Here is a 24866-nt window from a genome sequence, read left to right on the forward strand (position 1 = left end):
ATACATATGTACCATACACGTACACAGATGCACACACATGTGCACAGTTACACACATGTACCCATTCACACACAAGATGCACACACCCACACAATGCACACATGTGCACAAGACACAGATGCACACATGTACCATACATGTGTACACAATCACACACATGTGCACACAAGCACAACGCACCCAGACTCACACACAAGATGCACACACATGTGCACAAGACACAGGTACACATATGTACCATAGACATGTATACAGATGCACACACATGTGCACAAAAGCACACAATGCACCCAGACTCACACACAAGATGCACACACATGTGCACAAGACACAGGTACACATATGTACCATACATGTGTACACAGATACACACAAGCATACCCGTGCACATGGGCACACACACAGCACACAGAGCATTTACACACACATACGTATATATTAATTTTAATTTATAAGTGTACCCTAACCAGAGGGCATCAGAAAAATGATTACTCCTAAGACAGGAAATCACTGCCTTCTCCATCCTCAGCAGAGTGTGGGATGGGATTATGGACACAGGCATTAAATAGCTTTAGGATGCACAGCCCCACAGTCTCACGGCCTCACCACAGGGCTGCTGGAAAGGCTCTGGCCTCAGGGCTCTGGGATCCCGAGGCCTCTGAGGGTCCATGGGGAGCCGCGGTCTCCGCCTTTCCCTCCCCAGGTCAGGTTCCGATGGCAGAGCAAAACTCGGGTTCTCATGGCTGAGGATTCCTCTCTCAGGACGGAGGCACAGGCTACCCTTTTTCCCTCTTCCTCCAGACCACACGGAACCACTAAGTGGCCAGCAGCCTCCGCACAGGGGGCATCACAGTTTGCTTAACTGCAGGTCACCAAGACCCAGGGACATGGGGTGTTCCAAGCCGATTTCTCCTTCTCCAGCCCAAGTGAGACAGGAGGCAGCTTTTTTCACTTGGCTTTTTCGCTTCCATGAAGGAGACGAGCTTGGCAGAACCCAGCAGCAAGCCCCTGCCAGCTCGGCCCCCAGAACCCCTGGCTTCCTTATGGGACTGTCCCGGCCACGGTTTGGGGGCCGCGTGTCTGGGTGAGCTCTTGGAAACCTCCATTGAAAGCAGAGACAGACGCCCTTTGGAAGGGCTTCAGACAAGGTGGTGTCAGGGACAGGAGGCATTTCAGGGCCAAGGCGGGCTAAAGGCCCAGGGAGGAGGGGAGCAGATCGGGGCGGGAGGTCAGCATCTTCCTTCCAGAGAGGCTGAGGAGCAGGGGCCGAGGCTGCTCACCCCCTCATAGGGAGGGGGGAAACGTGGCTCCTACAGAACAATATGAAAAAGGGAAGTGACACAAGCAGATCGGGCCAAAGGACAAACTGCTCTTTGTTTCTGTAGCTTGGGACTTTTTCTGTGTGTGTGTGTGTGTGTGTGTGTGTGTGTGTGTGTGTGTGTTTGTGTGTGTTTATGTGTGTGTGTGTGTGTGTGTACATGTCGGGGGGGCTGGTAGAGAAGAAAGGGGAGAAGAGGAGAAATAAGGGGGTGACAGGGCCGTTTCTTTCCTTTAAATGATTAGCCTCCCGGCAACAGACACAGCAGCAGGTCTCCAAGAGCTGAGGGTAAGGATGCTTTCCTAGATCCCGGGTGAGATGTACCAGTGAATGACTCCGAGTACGCCCATCCAGGGAGTGTCTGCTCCCAACGGGGTCCCTCCAGAAGAAGCTCCACTCTTTGATGAGACTCCCAGAAGGGGTCAGATTGGGGTGGGGAAGGGACACCGGACACCCCATCAGCTTCCCCATCCACAGAGATAAAGTAGCCCCACAGAAACCCCAAAAGGCCACCAAAGCTCCTACGTGGCCCTTGTTTTCTCTCCCAGGCTCTGGAAGAAGTACATGCTCTCTAAAAGAAAGCACGGGGGAGCCAAAGTAGGTTCTGGAGGGCAAGGCTCCCCAGCTTGCCCTGCTCTATTTTATGAAGTTTTTAATCGTCCACCTTTGCCCTGTACAGCTACGGAGGATAAGATCAATGCTGGGCCGGCTCTCCACTTCGAGGCAACGTCCTGTCCCTTTATTCATGATTGCTCCATTCTGCAGGGGGAGAGAGACAGAGACAGAGGGACAGAAACAGAGAGACAGAGAGAAAGGAGAAGAAGAAAGAGGAGAAGGAAGAGGAAAGAGACAGATGGGGGAGAGAAAAAAGAGAGAGAGGGAGGAGGGAGGGAGGGAAGGAGGGAGGGAGAGAGAGAGAGAGAGAGAGAGAGAGAGAGAGAGAGAGAGAGAATGAGGAGGAAAAGAGATATATAGGCTTAGCAATGGGATGAAGGGAGTGTCCAACCTCACTATATAATTGTACAAAGCATCAGTGCCAGAGTCTAGCCTCCTGACTGCCTCATGTTGCTTTCCCAGAGCCGAGTTCCTTCCTTCCTCATTAATGTCAGGATTTTTTTTTAAGAATTGTTTATTGATGGCCTTCATTTTTGCCTCACCAAGGCTTTCCCCTGTAGCCTCCCCTCTCTTTCCTCCTATATTGCCATTCCCTCTAACAAAGACTTTCTAGCTTTTTTTTTTTTATTTTAATATGGAATCCAGCTCTGGACCCAGCCTGAACGCTGCATGGAATACTAATGTTGCCAATGATTCTCCCATGATGGTGACTCATTCTGATGAAGAAAAGGGAATAAAAGGCCTGGGTTTGGGGCCAGGAGAACTAAGTTTGAGCCTGGGCTTGGATTGGCCAGTGAGCATATGGCTGTGTGACCTTGGCAAAGTCAAAACCTATTTGGACCATGTATTTTTTTTTTAAAACAATTCAGAAAGAAATAATGACCCTAATCATGACATTAACATTCATCAGCATAATGGCATTTAAAAAGGGCTTTAAGATTTCAAAGATACTTTATATGCCGGAAGTCCCCAAAGTCTCAGGACAGTTTCTGCTTTAAAAGCTTCTGAGACAGTCTGTGTTTTATTGTATTTGACCCCCATAAGAACCCTGTCAATGGGCACGAGGCTATTATATAGGGGGAAACTGAGTCTGAGAGAAGGGGGTAAGTGATTTTCTGCAAGACCCCAAAACCGGGGAGCATCCATGGCAGAATTCACATGTGGGTCCTCCTATACCTCAGGCCGATGTTCCAGACTCTGTGTCAGCTGGCTCTAATGAGTGCTGAGCATAAGGCAATGGGAGGTAGGGGACCTAACCTGTATGAAATTCCAGCGTTTGTGAAGGCTGCTCTTGACCTTGTCACAGTCCAGGAGTTGGGGGAAGCGGCTCTTGCCGTTGTCCACAAGGCAGCGGGTGTCCGGCAGGAGGGTGGTGGTCCCCAGGGCACCCAGGTGCAGGAAGCCTTCCCTGGTGTAGCGGGTGAGCTGGGGAAACAACAGTGGTTGAGCTGAATTACAGGAGAAGTCAATCTTGGGAAACCCTAAGGTCGGCTTTATTGCCTTAAACATGAGACTAAACCCAAAGGCTTCTCCTCTGTTTTTATTCTGATTGACCAGCATTTGACCACGTCCTCCTAGGTTTTCATGGTCCCATTCACCCTGTCTGACCACCCCTTCCCTCTCAGTCTCCTCTGCCTGATCTGCCATATTTGTTGTGGATTTCATCAAATAAAGGGAATCCCTCATAACCAAAGATTTGAACTCAGCTCCAGATCCAGTGCTTAGAACAGGGGAAAAACTTGGACCTATTGGGAGAAAAAAGTGTATGAGGCAGTAAGGCAGTTATAGAAAGGACAGAGATATACTGGTGCCATTGCCTGGCAGGTAGATATGGGATAGGTCCAGTGTTGGGGGCTGAATTTTAAAAAGAAAAACTATTTTATTTTTAATTTATGGAATAAAACAAGCATTTCCATAGCATAATACAAAAGATGACTGCACATGAAACTGAAAATGTATTATGTACAACTTGCTATACTTTTTAAATATATAAAGCTGAATTTGAACCCATATTTTCCCAACTCTCTACTCAACTAGACCATTAGAAGTGGTCCCAGGCAAGATGGTGGTCTGGCTTCCTCCAGCATCATTTAGCAGGAGATGAGTAAGAGCAGAGGAGGCCGACTGAGAATGGTCCAGTTTGGGACTGACCAAGGGATGAGGCAGTGGAGATAGAAGAAGGGGGAGGTCCTCTAGCTCATCAGTGCCCCCACCCAGCTCCCAAGAACAAGGAATTGCCTGAAAATCCCCTGCTGACCATCACTATTAGCTGAACTCTCTACAAGTTCAATGTTTTAGTCCCCAAATAAAAAATACACATTGCAGGTCTCTGTTTTGGTGTCTTGTTCCTCTGCAAGATTGTGGGAAGACAGAAAGTTCATCTTTGCCGTCCTTTTAATTTTCCACAGTGTCTAATACAAAGCCCTCCATGTGGTGTTTTAGCTACTAGATGGCTTAGCCAATATCTGCACTTGGATTCACAAAGACTCAAGTTCAATTTCAATCTCAGACACTTCCTAGCTCTGTGACCCTGGAGTAAGTAATTTTATTCAAATCTCTTCTTTTCTTAAAGGAGAATAAAAGTAAAACGTCCCCTATAGGGTTGTGCAAGGATGAATGAATAAATCATTTATTAAGCATTTATTACATGCTAAGCATTGGGCAGACAAATAGAGAGCCCTTTGCTCCCAAGGAGTTCCCATTAAAAAAATTATTTTCTGTTTATCTCAAGTAGCTCCCATTATAATATGAGAAAAGATAATATAGAAGGACTGAGGTGTGATCAGCTGGAGAAGTCCCATGGTCCTTAGAGTATAGTGGTGAAGGAGATGTCAATATATCTCTTCTTTAATGCTGTTAAATTAAAGTGCTGCATTAATGCTAGCTCTTAATGTTAATGAGTATTTGTTGAATGAATGAATGAATGAGCAGTTTGTGACCGTCCTTGGCCCCTGGCGGCCCTATCCCACATGGTCCTCAGGTAAAATCATGGCAGCTGGTAGTTACCCAAAACTGATGGGGCATCTTTCATTCACCTGGGTGACCCGGGCTGCCTCTGTCTCCCCTCTGCTTCCCAATTGAACTCAAAGAAAAGGCTGGTAGGACTTGCTTTCCTTTTCCTTTCACTCATTTCTCAACCTCTCCACTCAGGCTATCTTTTTATCTGGGAAGGGAACAAAAAGGCACCTATGTTGAGAGGGGGATCAAATGTAGATCAGGGATTTGGGAGTTCATCCCTTAGCCAAGTCTGATCCAGGAGAGCAGCTCCCACTGCTTAGAGGGAAGGCTGGGGGGCCCTGTGCCTTTTAAGAAATCTTGTTCCCAGAGATTAATGACATCAAATTGATTAATTCCTCTCAAGAAAGATCCAGATCTTAGATGCTTTGACTCTAAATTAGTCTCAGACCAGAGCAATTATGAAAGGCAAAAGAGGGACCCATTTCAATAGAGAAAAAAATCAAAACTCCTCCTGCTACCAATCCAAATTTGATCAGATTTAAATTCACTAAATGAAAGGCAATGAATGACACCAGACTGCCTTCTGCAATTCAGGGGAAAGAGAGATCCAGATGCTTATTGAAATGGTGAATCAAGCTATTTTCCAACTGATGAGCAAGGAACATTTTGAACATTAATTAAATGAGCATATCTGTGACCCAGATGTTTAAAGGGAGGAACTAATTCACATTGGAAAGTACGGGTATTGTCTGTCTGAAGGCTCTTGATTATTTAAGCAATCAATCAATAAGCATTTCTTAAATGTGTCCATTGGGATAGACATAGGCCCTGCCCTCAAGGAGTTTACAATCAAGTCAGAGGCAACAATATACAAGTTATTGTTGAAGTGTTGTGCCTCCCTCTTTGTGACCCTACTAGAGTCTTCCTGACTCTAGCCACTGTCCATATGCATGTATTTTATTTATGCAAGAAGTCATATGAGATACCCAAGAATCTTAGATCTAGAACTCAAAGAGATCTACCTTGTCTTACATTTTACAGATGAGGAAACTGAGACCCAGGGTAGTTAAGTGATTGCCAAATATCACAATGGTAGGATGGAGGTGTGTCAATTTTTCTGCTGGAAAAGTCCAATAATTTCAGATTTGGGAGGGCCTTGAATGTCCCCCCAAAAGAGTTGAACTCGAAAAGATAAGCTATGATTTTGAATAGGAGCATGATAAATGGAGATGAGCCTGGTGGCAGGAGGAAGGATGGATTGAGATGTGGAGAGAATGAAAATGAGAAAACCTGTTAGATTTTGGCAAAAGTCAAAGTAAGTGAGGATGGAGCAGTTTAATGATGAGCAGTGGGAGCAAAAGGTCTGGTGTGGTTTAGAGAAATATTATGCAGGCTAAATGGCCAGGACTTGATGAGAGATTGGGTGTGTGAGGGAAGGAAAAGGGTAGAGTCAGAATATCAGGGGCTCTGGTGAAGAATGGTGATGCTGGAGTTAGAAATGGGAGGAAGAGGAAAGAAACTAATCATTTCCGTCTTCCATACTGTCCCCATTTTCCTTCTCAGTCTCTTTCGTAGTTTTTACTATCTTTTAGGTCCTAGGTTTTTAGGGTCCTAGGTTCATAATTTCAGAAACATTCTCCATTCATCCCTTTCCTACCTCCTGTCTCCATATAATCATTTGCTCAATTTGGTCAATTCTACCTCCATCTCTTTTTTCCCCTTCACATATCTACAATCTAGAAGAAATATAACTTTTGGAGTATGAGGATGTAAGTTCAGATTCCACTCAAGAAACTTGCTGCCTGGATGACCTTAGCCAAGTGAACCTCTATAGCCTCAGTTTCCTTATCTGAAAAATGAGAGGGGCTGGACTATTCTAGATCTTTGATCTTGTGAGCTTAATCCAGCTATCTCTTGTCTAAACTTTCATCTCTGGTGTCTCCAATCTACCTTCTGGCTAACAAAGTGATAATGCTAAATAATACTTCCCTATTCAAAAAAGTGTCAATGGCTTCCTATTCTAGGATAAAATATAAACTCTTCTGGCATTTAAAGCCTATACAATATGGCTCCAATCTATTCTATCAGCTCTATCTATCAATCTATCTATCCCTCTATCTATCCATCCATCCAACCATCTATCTATCCCTCTATCCTTCTATCTATTCATCTATCCATCCATCTATCTATCCTCTATCTATTCCTCTATCCATCCATCTATCTATCATCTATCAATCTATCCATCTGTCCACCCATCCATTCATCCATCTATCCCTATCTATTCCTCTATCTATCTATATATCTATCCATCCATCCATCTTTCTATCTATCTATCTCTCTATTTATCCATCCATCCATCTATCCTCTATCTATTCCTCTATCCACCCATCTATCTATCATCTATCAATCTATCCATCTGTCCACCCATCCATTCATCCATCTATCCCTATCTATTCCTCTATCTATCTATATATCTATCCATCCATCCATCTTTCTATCTATCTATCTCTCTATTTATCCATCCATCCATCCATCTATCATCTATCAATCTATCTATCCACCCACCTATCCATCCATCTATCCCTATCTATCCCACTATCTATCTATCTATTTATCCATCCATCTATATACCCCTCTATCTATCTATCTATCTATCTATCTATCTATTTATCTATCCTTCTATCTATCCCTCCTTTATAAGCATTGTATGAGCCCAACTGTCTTTTTTGCTGTCCTTCACACATAATACATCATCTCTCACCTCCCCACCTTTGTGCAGGATGCCAGTCACCTCTGGAACACACTGCTCTCTGCTTCTTGGGACCCTTTGTTTCACTCACATTCTTCCTCTGGGAATAAACCCAAAGTCCTTCCACCTGAGTAGACTCCGCCAGAGCTTGGGCACAGCCAGCATTTTCTCTGGATGCTCCCCAAGTCTGATATTGTCTTTCCCTCCACATTTCTACTTCCTGGCTTCCTTTAAGTTCTAGCTAAAATCCCACCTTCTATAAGAAGTCTCCTTCAACCTCTCTTAATTCTAGTGTCTGTTCTTCATCATTTCCCATTTATCCAGCATATAGCTTGTTCGTATACATTTCTTTGCTGTTTTTCTCCATTAGACTGTGAGTTCCTTGAACACAGGAACTGGCTTTTCCCCTTTTAAAAAGATATACCTAGTCCCTAGAATGTATTTATTTAGTAGGTATTTAATTAATGTTTACTGAATGCTGGACTTTGGAGAATTCAGAATTATCTTCCATGTCATAATGGAGCATCAGAACAATATGGGATAAGTCCTATTTATTATAACCTTCAAAAATCACTGGAAAGAATCCCATTGTTCTCAGTTATTTATGAATTAATATGACTGAGAATTAGCTGTTGGGGCAGGTAAGGTGATACTAGTTATTATTGTTCAGTTATTTTTCAGTAGGTGTCTGACTCTTTGTGACCCTATTTAGGGTTTTCTTGGCAAAGATACTGGAGTGGGGTGTCATTTCCTTCCCCAGTTCATTTTACAGATGAGGAAACTGAGGCAAATAGTGTTAAGTGATTTCCCCATGGTCAATACTTAGTATTTAAAGCCAGATTTGAATTCAGGTCCTTCTAACTCCAGGCCTGGTATTCTATCTACTGTGCCACCTAGTTGTGCATGTCAGAGTTTTAGTATGACCACATATGGCCATTTTTTTCTCTAGCTCATTTTACAGATGAAGAAACTGAGGCAAACAGGGTGAAGTGATTTGTTTTAAAAGTAAGGCCTTTCAGATCACCTCTGAGCAATTGTAAGGGATCAGAGGAAGACATTCATGGAGGTCCCTGCACCTCATAGAAGAGAGTGGCCATCCACTGAAGATATTGCTGCCCAACATTTGATTTTTTGTATTTCTATATCCACAAAATTTTCCTCACAACATGCCTGCTTGCTTCCTTCATGACTCAAGTAAAACTCCATTTATTGGAAACTTTTCCTCATCTTCCTTAATTCTAATACTTTCTCCCTATTAATTATCTCTAATTTATCCTGTGTTCAGTTTATTTGTACATAGTTCTTTGCAGGTGGTCTCCCCCATGAGACTGTAAGCTCCTTGAAGGCAGGTTGTCTTTTGTCTATCTTTGTACCTCCATTACTTTCCTGGACATGGTATCTGTTTCATGTTTATTGATTGCCTGACATAGGAGGTGCTAAATAAATGTTGATTGATTGACTTTTAAGAGGACATGTTAGATACAGCACGCCAAAGCTTTCACCTTGACACTTCTTGAACACAGATCCAGATATATATAAGTAGATTGCATATGTGCATGATCTGTCAAGTCCATTCGTTCACTTGAAAAGCAATATCCAACACCTACTATGTGCCATTCATTGGTACAGGTGCCGGTGATACAAAAAGATGAAACAATCCCTGCCCTCGAGAAGCTTAAATAGTGGGAAACACTATTGTTTATCTGAAAATTATCCTATGTATATTCTTATACTTGCATAGGAACCACCTCTAATAGAATATAAGCTTCCTGATGGCAGAGATTATTTAATAATTGTCCTTGTATCCCCAGTACTTAGTACTTAATGCCCTACACATAGTAGGCACTTAATAAATGCTGTTAGATTGACCAATAAGTAAATAACATACCCAGTACTTAGTATAGTACCTATACTATAATAATATAGGTAATATACTAAGTATAGTATAGTATATACTATACTATAATATATAGTATATATATATATTAAATATATATAATATTATATAATATCTATTTTTTGACACATACTAGGCACTTATTAGATTGATAAATAAATGCTATCACAAAATTATTCCTAGGGGTGGGGGAAGTCACTAATTTTGGAGGGAGGGAAGAAATGGAATCAGAATTGCACACCTTGGAGAGAATCAAGGGAAAGTCAGAAGTTTGGGATCCTGCATCCAACATAATAATGGGGAAAATTCACATCAATGCAGGAGGACTCAGCCCCTTTGAATAGAAAGATGTAACAGAAACATTCTCCCCATCAGTAAAAAGGAGGAGGATGTGAATTCAAGAGACCTGTTAAAAGGCAGCAGACCCTAGTTATGCAAAATGTGAATCACATTGGTAATAATTCTATTGGAAAGAGGCAGGGCAGGTCGCCCATGGATGGCACCGTACAGAGTCTATACAGATTTTTTTTTGGCATAGGAGCCGCAAGGACGGAGAGAAAGGATATTTGGTGGACTGGAGGAAGGGACACTCCAGATTGAGAAAAGCCATGAGGGAACCCCGGAGGCCACTTACAATAAGGAGAAAATGGCCATTGCTGGAAACGAACATTTTCCCACATGCTTGGCCACCGATCCTGAAAGAGAAAGCGCTTGGCCCAAGGGGAAGCAAAACTATCTTTCCCAAAGCTCTGAAAACTATCCAGATTCCAAATACAATTAGTCCTCCTTTAGAAGGGAATAATGAGAGCACAAAAAAATGAACCTTCTATCTAAAATGATTTAAGAAACAAACATGGCCATCGTCCCACATTTACCAACCTGGGCAGACAGGACAGGTTGGCTGTGCTGTCTACTGACAATTACAGCCAGATAAATAAGGCCCAGGAAGCAAACAGTCATGGAACAGGCTGGGTATGCTGGGAAATCCATCGGATTGTCCATAAAAACAGGGCTTACGGTGGCTTTAATATTGAATATCCGTTTCATCACTTTGAAGCCAGGAGCCGATACTCCAAGCAGCCCTGGCTGCATGAGAAATGAGGTTTCTGCAGCTTCTGTTTAGAGGGAAAACTGCCGATTTCCACTGATTTACACCTGCTTTGGAGTGAATGTATTTATTTATAAACGTGGGCAAACCTACATTTTAGAGCCCCACGTCGATGAGTTTTGTGGCTCCACAGAACAAAGGTTTCATGGGGCTACTAAATATATATGTGTGTATTTAAATCAAATAAACCTCCTTCAGTTTCCTGGGACTGTGTAGAAGTCATCTTAACCCAAGCAACCATTTGGGGAGGGCAAACCTTGACTCTGTAGCCAGAGACGTAAGCTGATGTGAGCAAACTAGAAGCCCCCAGTTCTGAGTTTCCTAGCTTCCCAGTCTCTCATCATCATCATCATCATCATCATCATCATCATCATCATCATCAATAGCTACAATGGGAATAGTAATAACAATGATTAATATTAATAATAATGATGATGATACAATTAGCAGCTAACACGAATACGGTATTTTCAGGCTTGCCAATGACTTTGCGTAGACAATCTCACCTGGCCCTCACAGTGATGCTCTCATGTAGGTCACATAAGGCTGAACCCAAGCTCTGTGACTCCGGACCTGAATTCCTTTCACGTTGCTGCCCCCGTGAGAAACTGGTTTTAAATCTTGACACTGGTGTGACTTGCCTCCTGTGGGATTCTGGGGAAATCACATCCCCCTGTCTAGGGGCCTCAAAAATGAGATGAGATTTGTGGTCCTCTGGGGTCCCTTCCAGCTCTGAGTCTGTACCATGTCTTAGAGTCCCACTCTGAGTCCCATGGTCATTATCTTTTAATTGTCTTATTCTGCTTACTTCTCTCTAAAGGCAGGCCCAATGTCTAATTTGTCTTTTTTTTGCTTCTTTATTTCCTTGCCCAGAGTATGTACCAAGAAATGCATTTGGAGACAAGTGGAATCGAATTCTTTCCTTTCCCCCTTCTTAGGAGAAAGCTCTTGTAAGGGAACAGGAATGCCCAGTTCTACTCCAAATACAACCCTGCACCCATTCATTGGAGCGTAGGATCAATACAATGCACAGAGGATCAATTATAAGGGGCAATGAGAAGGATGTAGAGGGGACCTTCTCATCTTTATTTCCTTCTTTCATACCTGAAATCCTCACTCTTTTGGATGAAGGCACCTCTCCCAAAAGTCCAGATTCTTATTTGTTTCATTAAATATTTTCTAATTATTTGTAAAAAAAAATGTTTAACAACAATTTTTAAAGATTTTGAGTTCCCCATCTACACCCAGAGAGAGGACTATGGGAACTGAGTGTGGTTCACAACATAGCATTCTCACTCTTTTTGTTGTTGTTTGCTTGTATTTTATTTTGCTTCTCTTTTTTTTTCTTGTGCAGCACAATAATTATATAAATATGTATACGTGTATTAGATTTAACATAAATTTCTACCATGTTTAACATATATTGGACTACTTGTCATTTAGGGGAGGGTGTGGGAGAAGGGGGGAACTGGAACACAGGGTTTTGCAAGGATAATGTTGAAGAATTGCCCATGCCTATGTTTTGAAAAATAAAAAGCTTTAATAAAAAAATTGAGTTCCAAATAGAGAAAGAGAGAGAGAGAGAGAGAGAGAGAGAGAGAGAGAGAGAGAGAGAGAGAGAGAGAGACAAACAGACAGAGACACAGAGAGAGATTAGCTTTTAGAAGTTGAGATTAAAGGTGGGGGGGAACTGTGGATGTGAAATGTTGCATATGGAAGAGACCCACTGAGGCTAGTAGATCTCTTGAGTTCAGGAGTTTTGAGTTATAGGCAGCTAAACTAGTTGATCAGGTAGCTGCAGTAATTAAACATTAATATGATAAAACCTAAGTAAATGTTGAAAACTATATTTACATGTATTTTGAAAATAAAAAGCTATCAAAAATTTTTTAAAAAGAAAAAATTAAAATACAAAGTCTTACAAAAATAAATGTTGAAAACTATCTTTATATTTATTTGGAAAAATCAAATACTAGTGAGAAAAAAATAAAATTCAAGTTGAAAAAACAAACAAAGCAGCGGGGCACCAGGTTACCTAAAAAGGAATGAACAGGCTCCAGTCAGGAAGAGAACAGGTCAAATCTTCTGTACTAATAAAAGGGGGAGTGGGCCCTTGAGTAGCCCTAGTAATGTGCAGCTTGGGTCTCTCTGACTCCAGGCTCATAAATGGCTCAGGTATGTCTTTAAAATGGCCATCCTGAGGATAGTCTTGCTCTGTTTTTTCCTACAGACTCTTTCTTGCTGGTCCAGAGAGTGAAGATCATACTAAATAGGGAAAGGGATTCTCCTCTCTCTTCTTTTAAACCCCAAGAAATGGGTATAGGGTTGGGGGGGTTGTTTTTTGTTCTGTTTTCTTTTTCTTTATTTCAAGTCCTGTAAATCTTTCAGGTCATATAAATAAATATTTATTGTTAAAAGTAACCTGTTTATAGCTAAATAGAACACCTTTCAGTGTTTGAGGGGTGTAGGGCACCCATCCCCTACAATTTAGAGAATGCCATTGGCGGGGCCTCAAGCCATTTGCAGAGAACCTAGATATTTTCCATCTCCCTTAAGGATCCTGGAGAAGCTAGAAAGGGATGGGCTGTAGCATACCTGGCCTTCAGGTAACGGGGCCAGGGTAACCAGTTATACCTTATATATTATCATTATGCAAGTTCCTCCATTTTCTCCCTTCCTCCAGCTCCTCACATTCCCCTTGGAAATGAAGCTTTCTCTGCCGTTTCTCTGTCGCACTGGCCGTTTGCTTTGGCCTTCTCACCTTGGAGGGACAGTCTTGCTTCTCCCTCGTTCTGGGCTCAGAGATGCAGCCGGGGCTGCATTTACAATCCTGCAAGTAGAGGCCGCTTGGCCCTGTTTGGGGGTCAGAGGAGCAATTCGCCCCTCCTTCTTCTGTCCCGTTCCGCTGCTTCTGCTTCCGGCACAGTGAGCAATTACAGATTTACTGCCCCAGAAACTGTCCTTCACTTGAATCTGGGGCCCTTCTCACCATAAGCTGTGTCCAGGGAGGGCCCGAGCGTAGAGTTGGACTGTCTGAGTGACTCGGCCACGTGCTTCTAGGGAGGCTAAGCCATAATTTTCCATCAGAGAAATGGCCGAAAGCTCAGCTCCCAACTCCCATAATTTGACTTAGGGGGCTCTCAGTGGTTGATAATAGCTTTTCACAAATTGATATGGCAGAACCTCTACTTTGGGGCCATTAACTCTCAATGTTCTTCAGATTTTCAATCAGCGCCTTGGAAATATAATTAAGAGGGAAGGGCAGGACTGAGGGAAGGGAAAAATCAATCACCGAATTTACAAATGACTATAATTTTTGTGGGAAGGGGGAATAAAGAAAACACATCCTGTAATTCTTTTTGGGAAGGAGAGATTTCCATTGTTAAGCCATTCTCTCCAAGGTGACGATATGATGGCATGGGGTGGGGAGGAGTCACCTGGTAATGAGGGAGTGGGCTTAGACCCGTAGCCTAGTCTCATGGACATCACCTTAGGTGAGTGCTGGGCCCATTTGTGAAACCGAAGGGTCTGCAAGGCCCCCTGGAGATAGTGTGGCTAGAATGGAGGCATGGAATGGTTTATATTATTAAAAGAAAGGATTCTGTGAGCAATGAAGAACATCTTAGAGATTTGAGGAATGGTCTTCTTGTGGAAATAATTGATGAAGTGGAAAAAGAAATCACATTTGTGTGGGGGTATAGTAGAAAGAAATTCAGTTCTAAAGTTAGAGGTCCCGAGTTCAAATCTAGCAGTGATTACTTATGACTTGTGTGACTTAGGACCTATCATTCTCTGGGCCTCAGTTTATTTTCCTGTAAAATGTGGAATTTGGAGTCCTAGAGGACTTTTGGGGTCCCTTCCAGCTAAATCCCTCATTTTACCAAGGAGGAATCTGTGGTTGCAAAAAGAGAAATGATTTTCTAGTTAGAAGGAAAGCCAAGACAATAATCCAATTAGTCAATCTTTTCACAAGCATTCATTAAGCCTCTGCTGTGTGCTAGGTGTTGGGGATTAAAAAGAAGCACATTTTATGAGCCCTCTCTCTAAGGCCAGTCTGGACTTTTTATTCTCAAATAGTTTAGTCCTTAGATAATAGCTAGCTATGTGGCTCTGCCTTCTTCATCTGTAAAATGGGGACCAGAACAGCCCAGCACCTCACAGGGTTATTGTGAGGATCAAGTTGGGGTGAGATTTGTAAAGCTTTTTACACGGCACCTGACACCTAGTAATCAATGGTGGCTCCCGTCCTCTCCTTCTTGGAGACATTGACTTCCTTTTCTGATCATATATTTCCTTTTATACCATTTCTCAATCCATTGATAGACATTTATTGAGCACCTACTATGTGCAAGAGCTATACTAAGTATGAGGGACACAGATAAAATGATCTCTAGAAGATTGCGTTCTATGGGGGAAGCCAAGATGTACACACATATAATTGCACACAAAACAAATAAAAATAATAAAGTCATTTCTGTCAGTCTCAAAATTGGTCACAGTTTACTTACATATCTCTCCCATGGGCTTTGGGTCATTTGCATTTTCAACTCTCTATGGAATGCAAATTTAGGGTCTGCAGCCATTGGGCAAATAGCTCCTTAAGATAACTACTGGGGTAACAGAGTAAAATTCTGACTTATTAAAATGCTTAGTGAATGAAGTCAGATCTGTCTACCCAACAGTTAACCATAAAACACTTTTTTGGACTCAGAATATGAACAATGATAATTACCATAATTACCTGTTAGGTTACAAGCTTCTTATTTTGCCTCTTTTTGTATCCCCAGTACACAATAAAATGCCTGGCACACAGTAGGTGCTTAATGAATGCTGATTGATTGATGTTTAAGACTCTTGAAATGCCTTTGGGCCTCATAATAAACTTCTGAGTTTGATGCTCTTATTACAACTAGGGAACCTGAGTTTGAGAGAAGTTAAATGACTTGCTGGCATCTGAGGTAGAATTTGAACTCAATTCATATGTCTACAACTCTATCCTTCTAACCACTGTCTCAGGAAGTTTCATCCAACATCTTAATTTTACAGAGAAGGGAACTGAGGCCAGAGGAGAGATATCTCTTTCTAATTACTAGCAAAACTATAATTTCAACACAATCAATGAGCATTTACTAAAGCTTTTGTGTTCTAGGCACAGTGCTAGGTCTCGAAGGGAAGGGAAGGGAAGGGAATGAGCATTTATATGGTGCCCTACTGTGTGCCAGGACAAAAACATTTTATTTGATATTCACAAAACTAAGAGATAGATGCTATTATTATCAGCATTTCATAGTTGAGAGAATGGAGGTATCGGTTAAGAGATTTCCTCAAGGTTTTAAAACAGACCTTGCCCTCAACAACCTTCTATTCTATCAGGGAAATCAAATATTTTGTACACATAAAATACACACAAAAAGCAGATAAAGGTACTTTCAGACCCTGGCTACCAACTCAGGGTTCTTTCCATCCCTATTCTGTAGCTGTTCTCTGGACTTGAGGTTTCATCATCATGGGGATCTTCCACCGTGGAAGTCCTTCCATTAGGATAGTTTGGCCACCGCTCTATAATTCATTATCAGAATCTTCTGGGTTACTGAGACTGGGTCATAGATCTGGTTAGGATGTGTCCAAGGTAGACTGTGGATAAAATAATCTGGATTCCTCTTTTTCCCTTCCTCTTTCTTAAATTATAGATGAGATATCCCTAAGGTCATATTCACTTCTAGAATTCTCAAATTGTCCCCTTCTTTTCCCCCTTTCCCTTCTTTCTTCTCTCCCTCTCTCTCTTCTTTCCTTCCCCTTTCCTGCAGAGCACAGGGACCTCCCTTTTCACAGCCTTTCAGAAATACTAACCAGCCATACTCATGGGTATTTACTACAAAAATAACCACCACCTTGCTCTCCTGAGAAAGCAACCACCTGGTCTTTATCTGGGAATCATTTCAGAATTTTATTCCCTTGCTCTGATATCCCATGTTCTCTTCCTTGATCCATTTCGGTGGAAACTGTATTGCTTTTAAGAGGCAAAAACTCTGGATTCAAATCCTGTCTCTGACCTTGAGTAACCTTAGGCAATCTCTGTATTATTAACTGTAAAATAGTGGGGAATGCTCCCCAAGGTCCCTTCAAGTTCTATATTTAGGACCCCATTACCTCTGATTTCCTATCTATAAAATGAAGGATTTAGATCTCATGACCTTCGTGACCTAACACTACGATCCTATGTTCTCTTCCAGGTCCAGACCCATAATCCTACAAGAAACAAAGGAGTTGAGGAACCTCCATAATATAATGGTCAGAAAGAGGAAGATCCATCTTTTCTTGGCCCCTTAAAGCCTTTCCCCCAGAGCCACTCCACATCAGATAATCAACCACTTTGAAGGAGATCCACTCATCTAGACCTGGAGCCTCTCCACATTTCCCATTCTCATTAAGGTTACGACAAATGAGATCATTTTCATGTTCTCTGCTCTGATTGCCATCCTCTTGGTACAAACACTCCAAGCCTCTCTCTAATCAGGGACGATGACCCAGAAAGCCCTGCCTTGTCATTCTGAAATCAGCTTTTCTGGGTCTCTATCCATCCAGGGGAGAACCTTCCCTGCTTTCCTCATCCCTCCATTTTGGGTCTCATTAACCTGGACAACAGTCCATGAGCAGGTGATGCTGGGAAAATTGTGGGGACTAAGAAAGGTGTGGCAGACGTGAGGGGTTAGGTAAGGCTGGCCCAGCTCTTTGTTTTCCTTATTCTCGTGGCTGACCTTAACCTTACATCCTCTCCAGTGACTATTCTAGTATTGCTTCTTTATGAAACAGGAAAGTTAATTAGACTTCAAAGGAAGTTTAATTCTGTAGGTGCTTCTTTGACCTTTGTAGACAGCGCTGAAAAATAATTTAGGTTCATTAAGCAGCTGCTCCTTTTTTTCTTTCTTTTTAGACAGAAGAGTGTATCTAAGTAATATGGCAAGAAAGAGATCTGTCACAGCATGAGGAATGGCTAATTCTCCATCGATGACTTGGTATTGGACCGAGGATGTATTGAATCAATCAATCCATAGGATTTAACTAGGTGTAGAAAAGTCCCCAAGAAAGTTGGAAGGGATGAAAGCCATTGGATAAAATGAAATGATGCTATACAAGAAGTGTGTGTATTGGGATTGATTGCGGAGAGTCAGTAATGCCTTGTAGGCTTTAAATAAAACAGCAAATCAGTTGGGAGCCTGGATTATAGGGCAGGTCACTGCAGCCACAGGAGAGAGAGGTTATGGCCAGTCCTCTGAGACTCCTCCTCTTCCCTCGGCTGGAGGATGCCCTTGTGTACCTTGAAAGGCTGGGAAATTTGGGACTTCCCATAGGAATCCTGGAAGAGTGATGTCTGCATGAGACAAACCAGACCTGTAGGGGTGAGCAGCTTCAGGACACCCGAGGGAACCCAGTTGAAAGCTATATAATATCTACCTGAGGCTTCATGAGGACCCCACACATTTGTGACAAAGAAAGACTTTTGGCAATGGGGTGTTGGGAAGGACAATCGCCACCTAAATTTTCTAAGGCTGAATCTATTTTCTCCTGGACTCTGTATGGACTCAAATTTAGATATTTTTATTCAAACATTTCTTCTTATACAACCTTAGTTACCACCCATTTCTAGAAGCTAATTAAGCTTCACTGCTTGTTATCCACTGATAATCAATTGGGGGGGAACATGGTAATGGGGCCTTGTGAATAATGATACTCTAACTTTTCAAGATTACCCCTAGAATTCTGAAGGGAGGAGTAGCTGCTTACCCTCCGGTAACTGGTCTGTCTGGATAAATAGGTATTTGAGATAATAGTCCTAGAGTCTATGTACCTTATGCATAAAGTGAATATTATGCATGTATGTGTGTATATCATAATATATATGTACTTAAGATATATATAGGTAAAGATTAGCCAATATATTTACCTATAGATGTGTATCTATGTATATATATCATGATATACACACAAATACATGCATGTATATTTATCATGAGATATATACATATATGTCATATATAGGTAAAGAGCAACCTATATGTTTACCTACCCATGATGTTTATATCATAACACATGTATGTATGCATATGTGTGACTCACATATATGTTATATGTAGGTAAATATACATGCAAATATTAGATACATGCAAAATATACACACATATGTACATATATATATATATATATATACATGTCTGTATATTTGCTATATGTGTATGTGTTTATATGTAAATCTATCTATTCATCTACTTCTCCATCCATCCATCTACCTGACTATCTGTCTGTCTGTCTTCTTTAGAGAAGGCACTGGATCCTGGGGAGTCGGGGAAAGCTTCCTAAGAAGGTGGCATTTGAGCAGAGTTTTGAAGAAAGCTTGAACCTGGGAATGGACAATGAGATGAGCCCCAAACTGAACAGGAGGCAGAGAATGCACTTAATGACCCTTGAGACCTTACTTAGAGTTCTCAATGACCCAGAGCTTGTCCTTGAACCAAAGACTGGCTCTGGATCACCAACATGGTCCCAGAGAATCTGCAGGGTCATGTATCATTATCATCACAGCAGGCAGATGGTACAGTGGAGAGTGTGGGTTGTGGATCAGGCTCACAGGGGGTTAGAAAGGATGGCAGAGGCCACATCTAATCCTCACATTTGACAGATGAGGAAACTGAGTCACACATGTCTTACTTAAGATGGGATTATGGCAGACAGCAGCCTCTGCTCCCATGAGATTCTGAAAATGGGGCACTGGAAGTGATCTCTCCTCACAAGGAAAAGATAAAAGGATTCTCCTTCCTTTCAGAAAGCTGAGAATTCAGACGTTACTAAACTCAGGAGTTTAAAAGTCACCAACACGGCTGATTTTGTTTTCATTGTAAGAGAGTCCAAAAGGATTTATATGATATACTTGGAGTAGTAGCTGGACTTCCCTGGATGTTCAGTTTACATTTTGTTTTTTACAAAATGAATTTCAATGCTTTTAGGTCACACAGAGTTTGGAAGGAGATTAGAATCACAATGAAATGGAGAAAAACATGAGGTAGGTGAGTCATGAATTATTGTTGAGAATCTATTCCCCTGCCTCAGGCTGAATGAGAATGAATCCAGGTTGAAGATTCTGGAGAGAAAGGCAGGTCTCATCCACAGAGGTTTCTTCCTTAACTAAAAATCTAAAGTAGCACTGTGAATAGAGAAGTCAGGAAATCCTGAGTTCAAATCCAGCCTCAGATACCTATTAACTGTGTGACTATAAACAAGGCTGCAAGCCGGTGCCTGCCTCAGTTTCCCCATCTATAAAATGAGCATTATAATAACACTCCTGCCTAGAATTCTTGTTAGGACTAAAGGAAATAATTACTTATGCTCCTAGTGTATAACCAAAGTCATGTAACATCAGAAAAGGAAATAAAATAAGAGCGGGTGTACGCCATGGTTATCCACTTAATGCTCTCTAGGAACTCTAGGGTTTTCTTGACAAAGATTCTGGACTGGAATGCTCTAGGATCTCTAGGAACACCCTCCCAGCTCACTTTAGGCATAAAGCATGAGAGGGAGGAGACGGGTTGCTACCAGATCCGTTGTAGGGAGTTTTTACCCAAAGGAGATCATAGATTCACTGAAACATAAACAAACCAGCTGCAGTTTTTCCTCCTGAAGACACCTGCAGCAGCTCCTTCCAGGGCCCTTTCCCCAGGGCCTACCTAACATTATCTGCTTGGCGTTCTCCCTGAAACCCCTGCCACCCCAGGACAGCATCCTCATTTATAATCTTTAGACAATTAGGAGAGTTCTCTCTCTCTGCTGATAGCTCATCCCAGCCCCGTCACTGTGCTGAATCAGGTATGCCTTACTGGACTAATATATCATTACAGCAAGGTGTTTGGATGATACATCGCTTAAAAGATGAAGCTATCAAAAGAGTGAGTCTAAGAGTAGATTAAATTTAATTACAAGATAAAAGGAAGCTCATCCGTTACACTGGTGATGAATTAACTGGAGGAAGCAGCGTCAGCTTCCCAAGAGGGAAAGCTGAGACGTGAGGCAAGCATGTCAAGTAGGGAGCACAAGAAGCATCCCCAAAGCCCTGGGAAAAATCCTAGGGACAAACTATTTTGTTTGTTTGTTTAGATTTCCATGTATTTTATTCTGTCTGTAATTACTCTTTTTTTTTATTAGAGCTTTTTATTTTCCAAACATATACCTGGATAATTTTCAACATTCACCCTTCTAACACCTTGTATTCCAAGTTTTTCCCCTCCCTTTCCCTTACTTTCTCCCCTAGATGGCAAGTAATCCAATATAAGTAAATATGTGCAATTCTTCTCTACATATTTCATAAAAATCATGTTGCACAAGAAGAATCAGATCAAAAGGGAAAAAATGAGAAAGAAAACAAAATACAAGCAAATGACAACAAAAAGAGTGAAAATGCTATGTTGTGATCCACACTCAGTCTCCATAGTTCTTTCTCTGGGTGTAGATGGCTCTCTTGTTTGTTTATTTTTAAGCACTGGTGATTCCTCCAAAATCTTTCTATATCCTGGTGTCTAATTTCAGGGTGAAGATGGAGGAATTTTTCTGTTATGTTCATAAAGGACAGAGTTCAAATCAATCTATAACTCCACATACAAATCATGTCACCCTGAGAAAATCCCAGAAACTCTCTCAATCTCAGCTTCTTCTTTTGTGAAACAGAAGGGTCTGGTTCCTTCCATCTCAATGTCTGAAAATCCATGTGGTGGGAAACTAAGCAATTGCCTTGGGCAGTGTCAGCTCTAGCATATGAGAGGTACTGGCAGTGTTGGCTCAGTCCAACCATGAACTACTCAGAACCTTAAAAGAGCATAACTGCTAGAAACTAGGGACTGGATCTCATGACAAGTTTCAAAGTATGAAAGTGTCTTCAGTGAGGTATTGCCAATTGTTGGTACACTGATAGAGCCACCAAGTTCCATCCAATGATTGTGAGCCCTGGAGATGAGAGCGACTGATGGTGACCCATTTCTTTACATGATAGGGCTTAGGTACAAATCAGATTTGTAATAAAAATGGTAACAGGTTCTTCTGGGTAATTTCCAGGGCTTTTTTCAAAAAGCAGAGTTGTTTCCAATTGGCCAATAAAGACATACTCTGAGTGAGCCACCTCCCTTCAGCAGTGATGATCTCACTCAGCATTGTTATTCACACAGAATTCCCTCCAACAAACCCACTGTCATCTCATAGAAAACCAGCAGAACTTTTTGAAGTAGCAAAAAACAGAAAACAAGGGAGAAACCCATTACCTGGGGAAGGACTAAACAAATTGTGATCCATGAACACTATGAGATCTCTCTGGGTTGGAGAAGCATTGGAAGACTCAAGGAACTGATGCAGAATGAAATAAGTAGAACCCAGAAAATACATATGACCACAACAATGTCAATGGAAAAAACAGTAATAATAAAAAAGCCTGAGGGCTGCTAATTAGTACAGTGGATAGCGCATCAGGCTTGGAGTCAGAAAGACTTGAGTTCAAATGTGGCCTCAGAAACTTAGTAGTTGTGTGACTCTGTTTGCCTCTGTTTCCTCATCTCTAAATAAGCTGTAGAAAAAAAATGGCAAACCAGTCCAGAATCTTTGTCAAGAAAACCCAAATGTGCTCGTGAAGAGTTGAACACAACTGAAATGATTGAGCAATTGAAAACAAAACTGAGCACTGGGCAATTATAATAACCAAACTTTGTCATAAAAAAGAAATGAGAAAGTGTTCTCTCCCATTTGGTATAGAAGTGAAAGGTTATGGGGGTGGAAAATTGCATATGCTGTCAAACTAATTAATGAATTAGTTTTCCCGAATTGCTTTTCTCTCTCTATCTTTCATGCATATTCTTAATGACAGACAATGGGTCTCTAGCAAAAACAAAAGATTCCAATACATTTTAAAATCTAAAAAACAAGTATAAAAAGAAACTTGTGACTCTCTCTAATAGGGAGTCCAAACTCTCTGGTGCTATGGTCTTACTGAAGCATTTCCAAAGGGGTCTTTGGACATGATTGATTGAAACCTGAAGAACTGACTGAGAAATAAGACCCTTCCCCCCTCCCATTGCAAGTGTACAAGAAGGAGGATTTAGACATATATGTTGTATTTATCTTCTATTTTACATCTTCCAAATAGAATGTAAGGGATTTGAAGGTATAGACCCTACTGGACATTGGTCAGGTTGCTCCAGCTTGCAGAATTATTTCTGGAGAGCAGATAGGGCTAGCCTGAGGCATAGGAGGCATGTGGGAGGCTGGGAAGATTCAGCAGATACAGGAAGCTCCCAGCCCATCCTTCCGCCAATGATCCCCATCATTACAATGGTGCCTGAAGGTCCTTGTTAGAATGGATACATGTATCCTGGGAGAGAGCATGGGAAGTCATTATCAGTCACCAAGGCTGATGGAGAACCTTCCCCCAATGATCCTCATCATTACAATCCTGCCTGAAGGTTCCTATTAGAATGGAAACGTGTTTCCTGGGAGACAGCATGGAAAGTCATTATCAGTCCCCAAGACTGATGGAGGATCTCAGCATCAGCTACCAGCAGCCAGGTACCCATTATGAATATGTAATTACTCAGGAAGGTCCAAGTTTGAATTCTCCCTCCACATGTACTAGTTATGCAATCCTGGCTAACTCATTCACCTTTCTCAATCTCCATTTCCTCCACTGTAAAATTGGAATAAAAGCAGCACCCACTTCTCCACGTGGTGGTGAGGATCAAATAAGATGAGATCAAGTGCTTTGGAAACAATCTATTATCTGAAAGATGGAGTCCCAGCACAAAGTTTCACTATTTTGATGGAGAAAAGGAGGTGGAGAAGGTACAGGATGAGCTCAGATGGAGAGCTCTGGGGGCTTTTCAGAAATGGAAACCTGTCTGGGAGCTTGGCAGAATTCTCCACGCTTCCCACAGACAGTCACAGGGCCCCCAAGCTTCCTGAGCAACTTAGGAAATGCTTCCCTTCCCCAAAACCCACTGAACCCAGCAGAAATCTGTGCCTCCCTGCCCACCACCTCTGGGAAGATTTCTTACCCACTTCCTGAGTCACTGAAAAAGCAGAAGCCTCGGAAGGCAAGCAGCAGGCATTTGATTATGCAAATATGTGGTGAGCCCTTAATGAGACTGTCTTTATCGTGTTATATTTCATCATTTTGATCCTTATTCATAAATGTAGTTGCCACAGTGAGGCAGCTTACAAATGCTTACTTAAGAAATTGAATGGGTGAGGAACCATCTGTCTGGCCCCCGAACCCCCAGCAGACCCAGGCTCCCAGGACTCCAGAGCCTGGAGAGCAGCATTTTTGAACTCAGGTAGCCCAGGAGAGCCTCAATAACCCAACTCAACAAAACATTTATTTTAAATTTCCCCCAGGTATCAGGCTCCGGAGATACACAGACAGAAAAATTAAAAACATTTCTCAATCACTGACCTATCCCTTACTCCACTTGTGGACCCTAACTTTCCCCACCACCTCCTACTTCCCATCTTTCTCATTTCAGTGAGGTTTCCTGCTCTGACATCCCTTCAGATCTCCATAAAAAGTAAATTAAAAGGGCAATGATATAAATTGCATTTATCACCAAAGCCTCCCAAGCTAGTCCCCAAAGTGGCTCCCAATTCCTTTGTCCTGTGTCCTAAAAAAAAAGTCATGAAAGCTCATTGCACACTTAATGATGTTTCCCATTGAACGCGAGACATCTTTTCTAACCTGAGGTCCCCAGCCATGGCAGGGATAGAGGATTGCAGTGTGGTTTTCTTGGGGCCCTTGGTCCAAACAGACATCTTTGGCCTTGTTGTTGCGAAGCTGTGGGGACAAAAACAAAACAGTTCATGTTAGCAGATGTTCCTTCGCATCAGCACAGCTGCTTTTTTTCACCACAAGGGATGTGGCTTTCTATGGAGTCAGAAATACAGCCTCCTCTGAGCTTGTCACACAGTAGGTCCTTAATAAGTAATTGTTGGGTGACTGATGATCTCTAAGGTTCCTTCCAGGGTGATCATATTATACTATATCCTTTGATATTACAAGATTTTGGAAATGTTAATTAAACTACCATGTATGCATTACCCTTGTGTCCTGATCGTTCTCCCCAGAGAGAGAGAGAGAAACAGAGATAGAGAGACAGAGACTAAGAGAGTGAGAAAGAGAGAAACAGAGAGACAGAGAGAGAGA

General features: G+C 42.0%; 1 protein-coding gene across 2 annotated transcripts in view; it reads right to left on the reverse strand.

Moving 5' to 3' along the window:
* Positions 1 to 1492: 1492 nt before the first annotated feature.
* GALNT17 (polypeptide N-acetylgalactosaminyltransferase 17) overlaps positions 1493 to 24866 on the reverse strand; it is a 419991-nt gene continuing 396617 nt past the window's right edge. For both annotated transcript variants that reach the window (XM_031967901.1, XM_031967902.1), the window contains exons 9-11: positions 24402 to 24497; positions 3191 to 3358; positions 1493 to 2077 (exon numbers count right to left, since the gene is read on the reverse strand). In XM_031967901.1, coding sequence (XP_031823761.1) covers positions 1955 to 2077; positions 3191 to 3358; positions 24402 to 24497 — 387 coding nt within the window. In that variant the 3' untranslated portion in view covers positions 1493 to 1954. The remainder of the gene's footprint in view (positions 2078 to 3190; positions 3359 to 24401; positions 24498 to 24866) is intronic.

The sequence above is a fragment of the Sarcophilus harrisii genome, chromosome 4, assembly GCF_902635505.1.
Source record: "Sarcophilus harrisii chromosome 4, mSarHar1.11, whole genome shotgun sequence".
In the NCBI taxonomy this organism is placed as follows: Eukaryota; Metazoa; Chordata; class Mammalia; order Dasyuromorphia; family Dasyuridae; genus Sarcophilus; species Sarcophilus harrisii.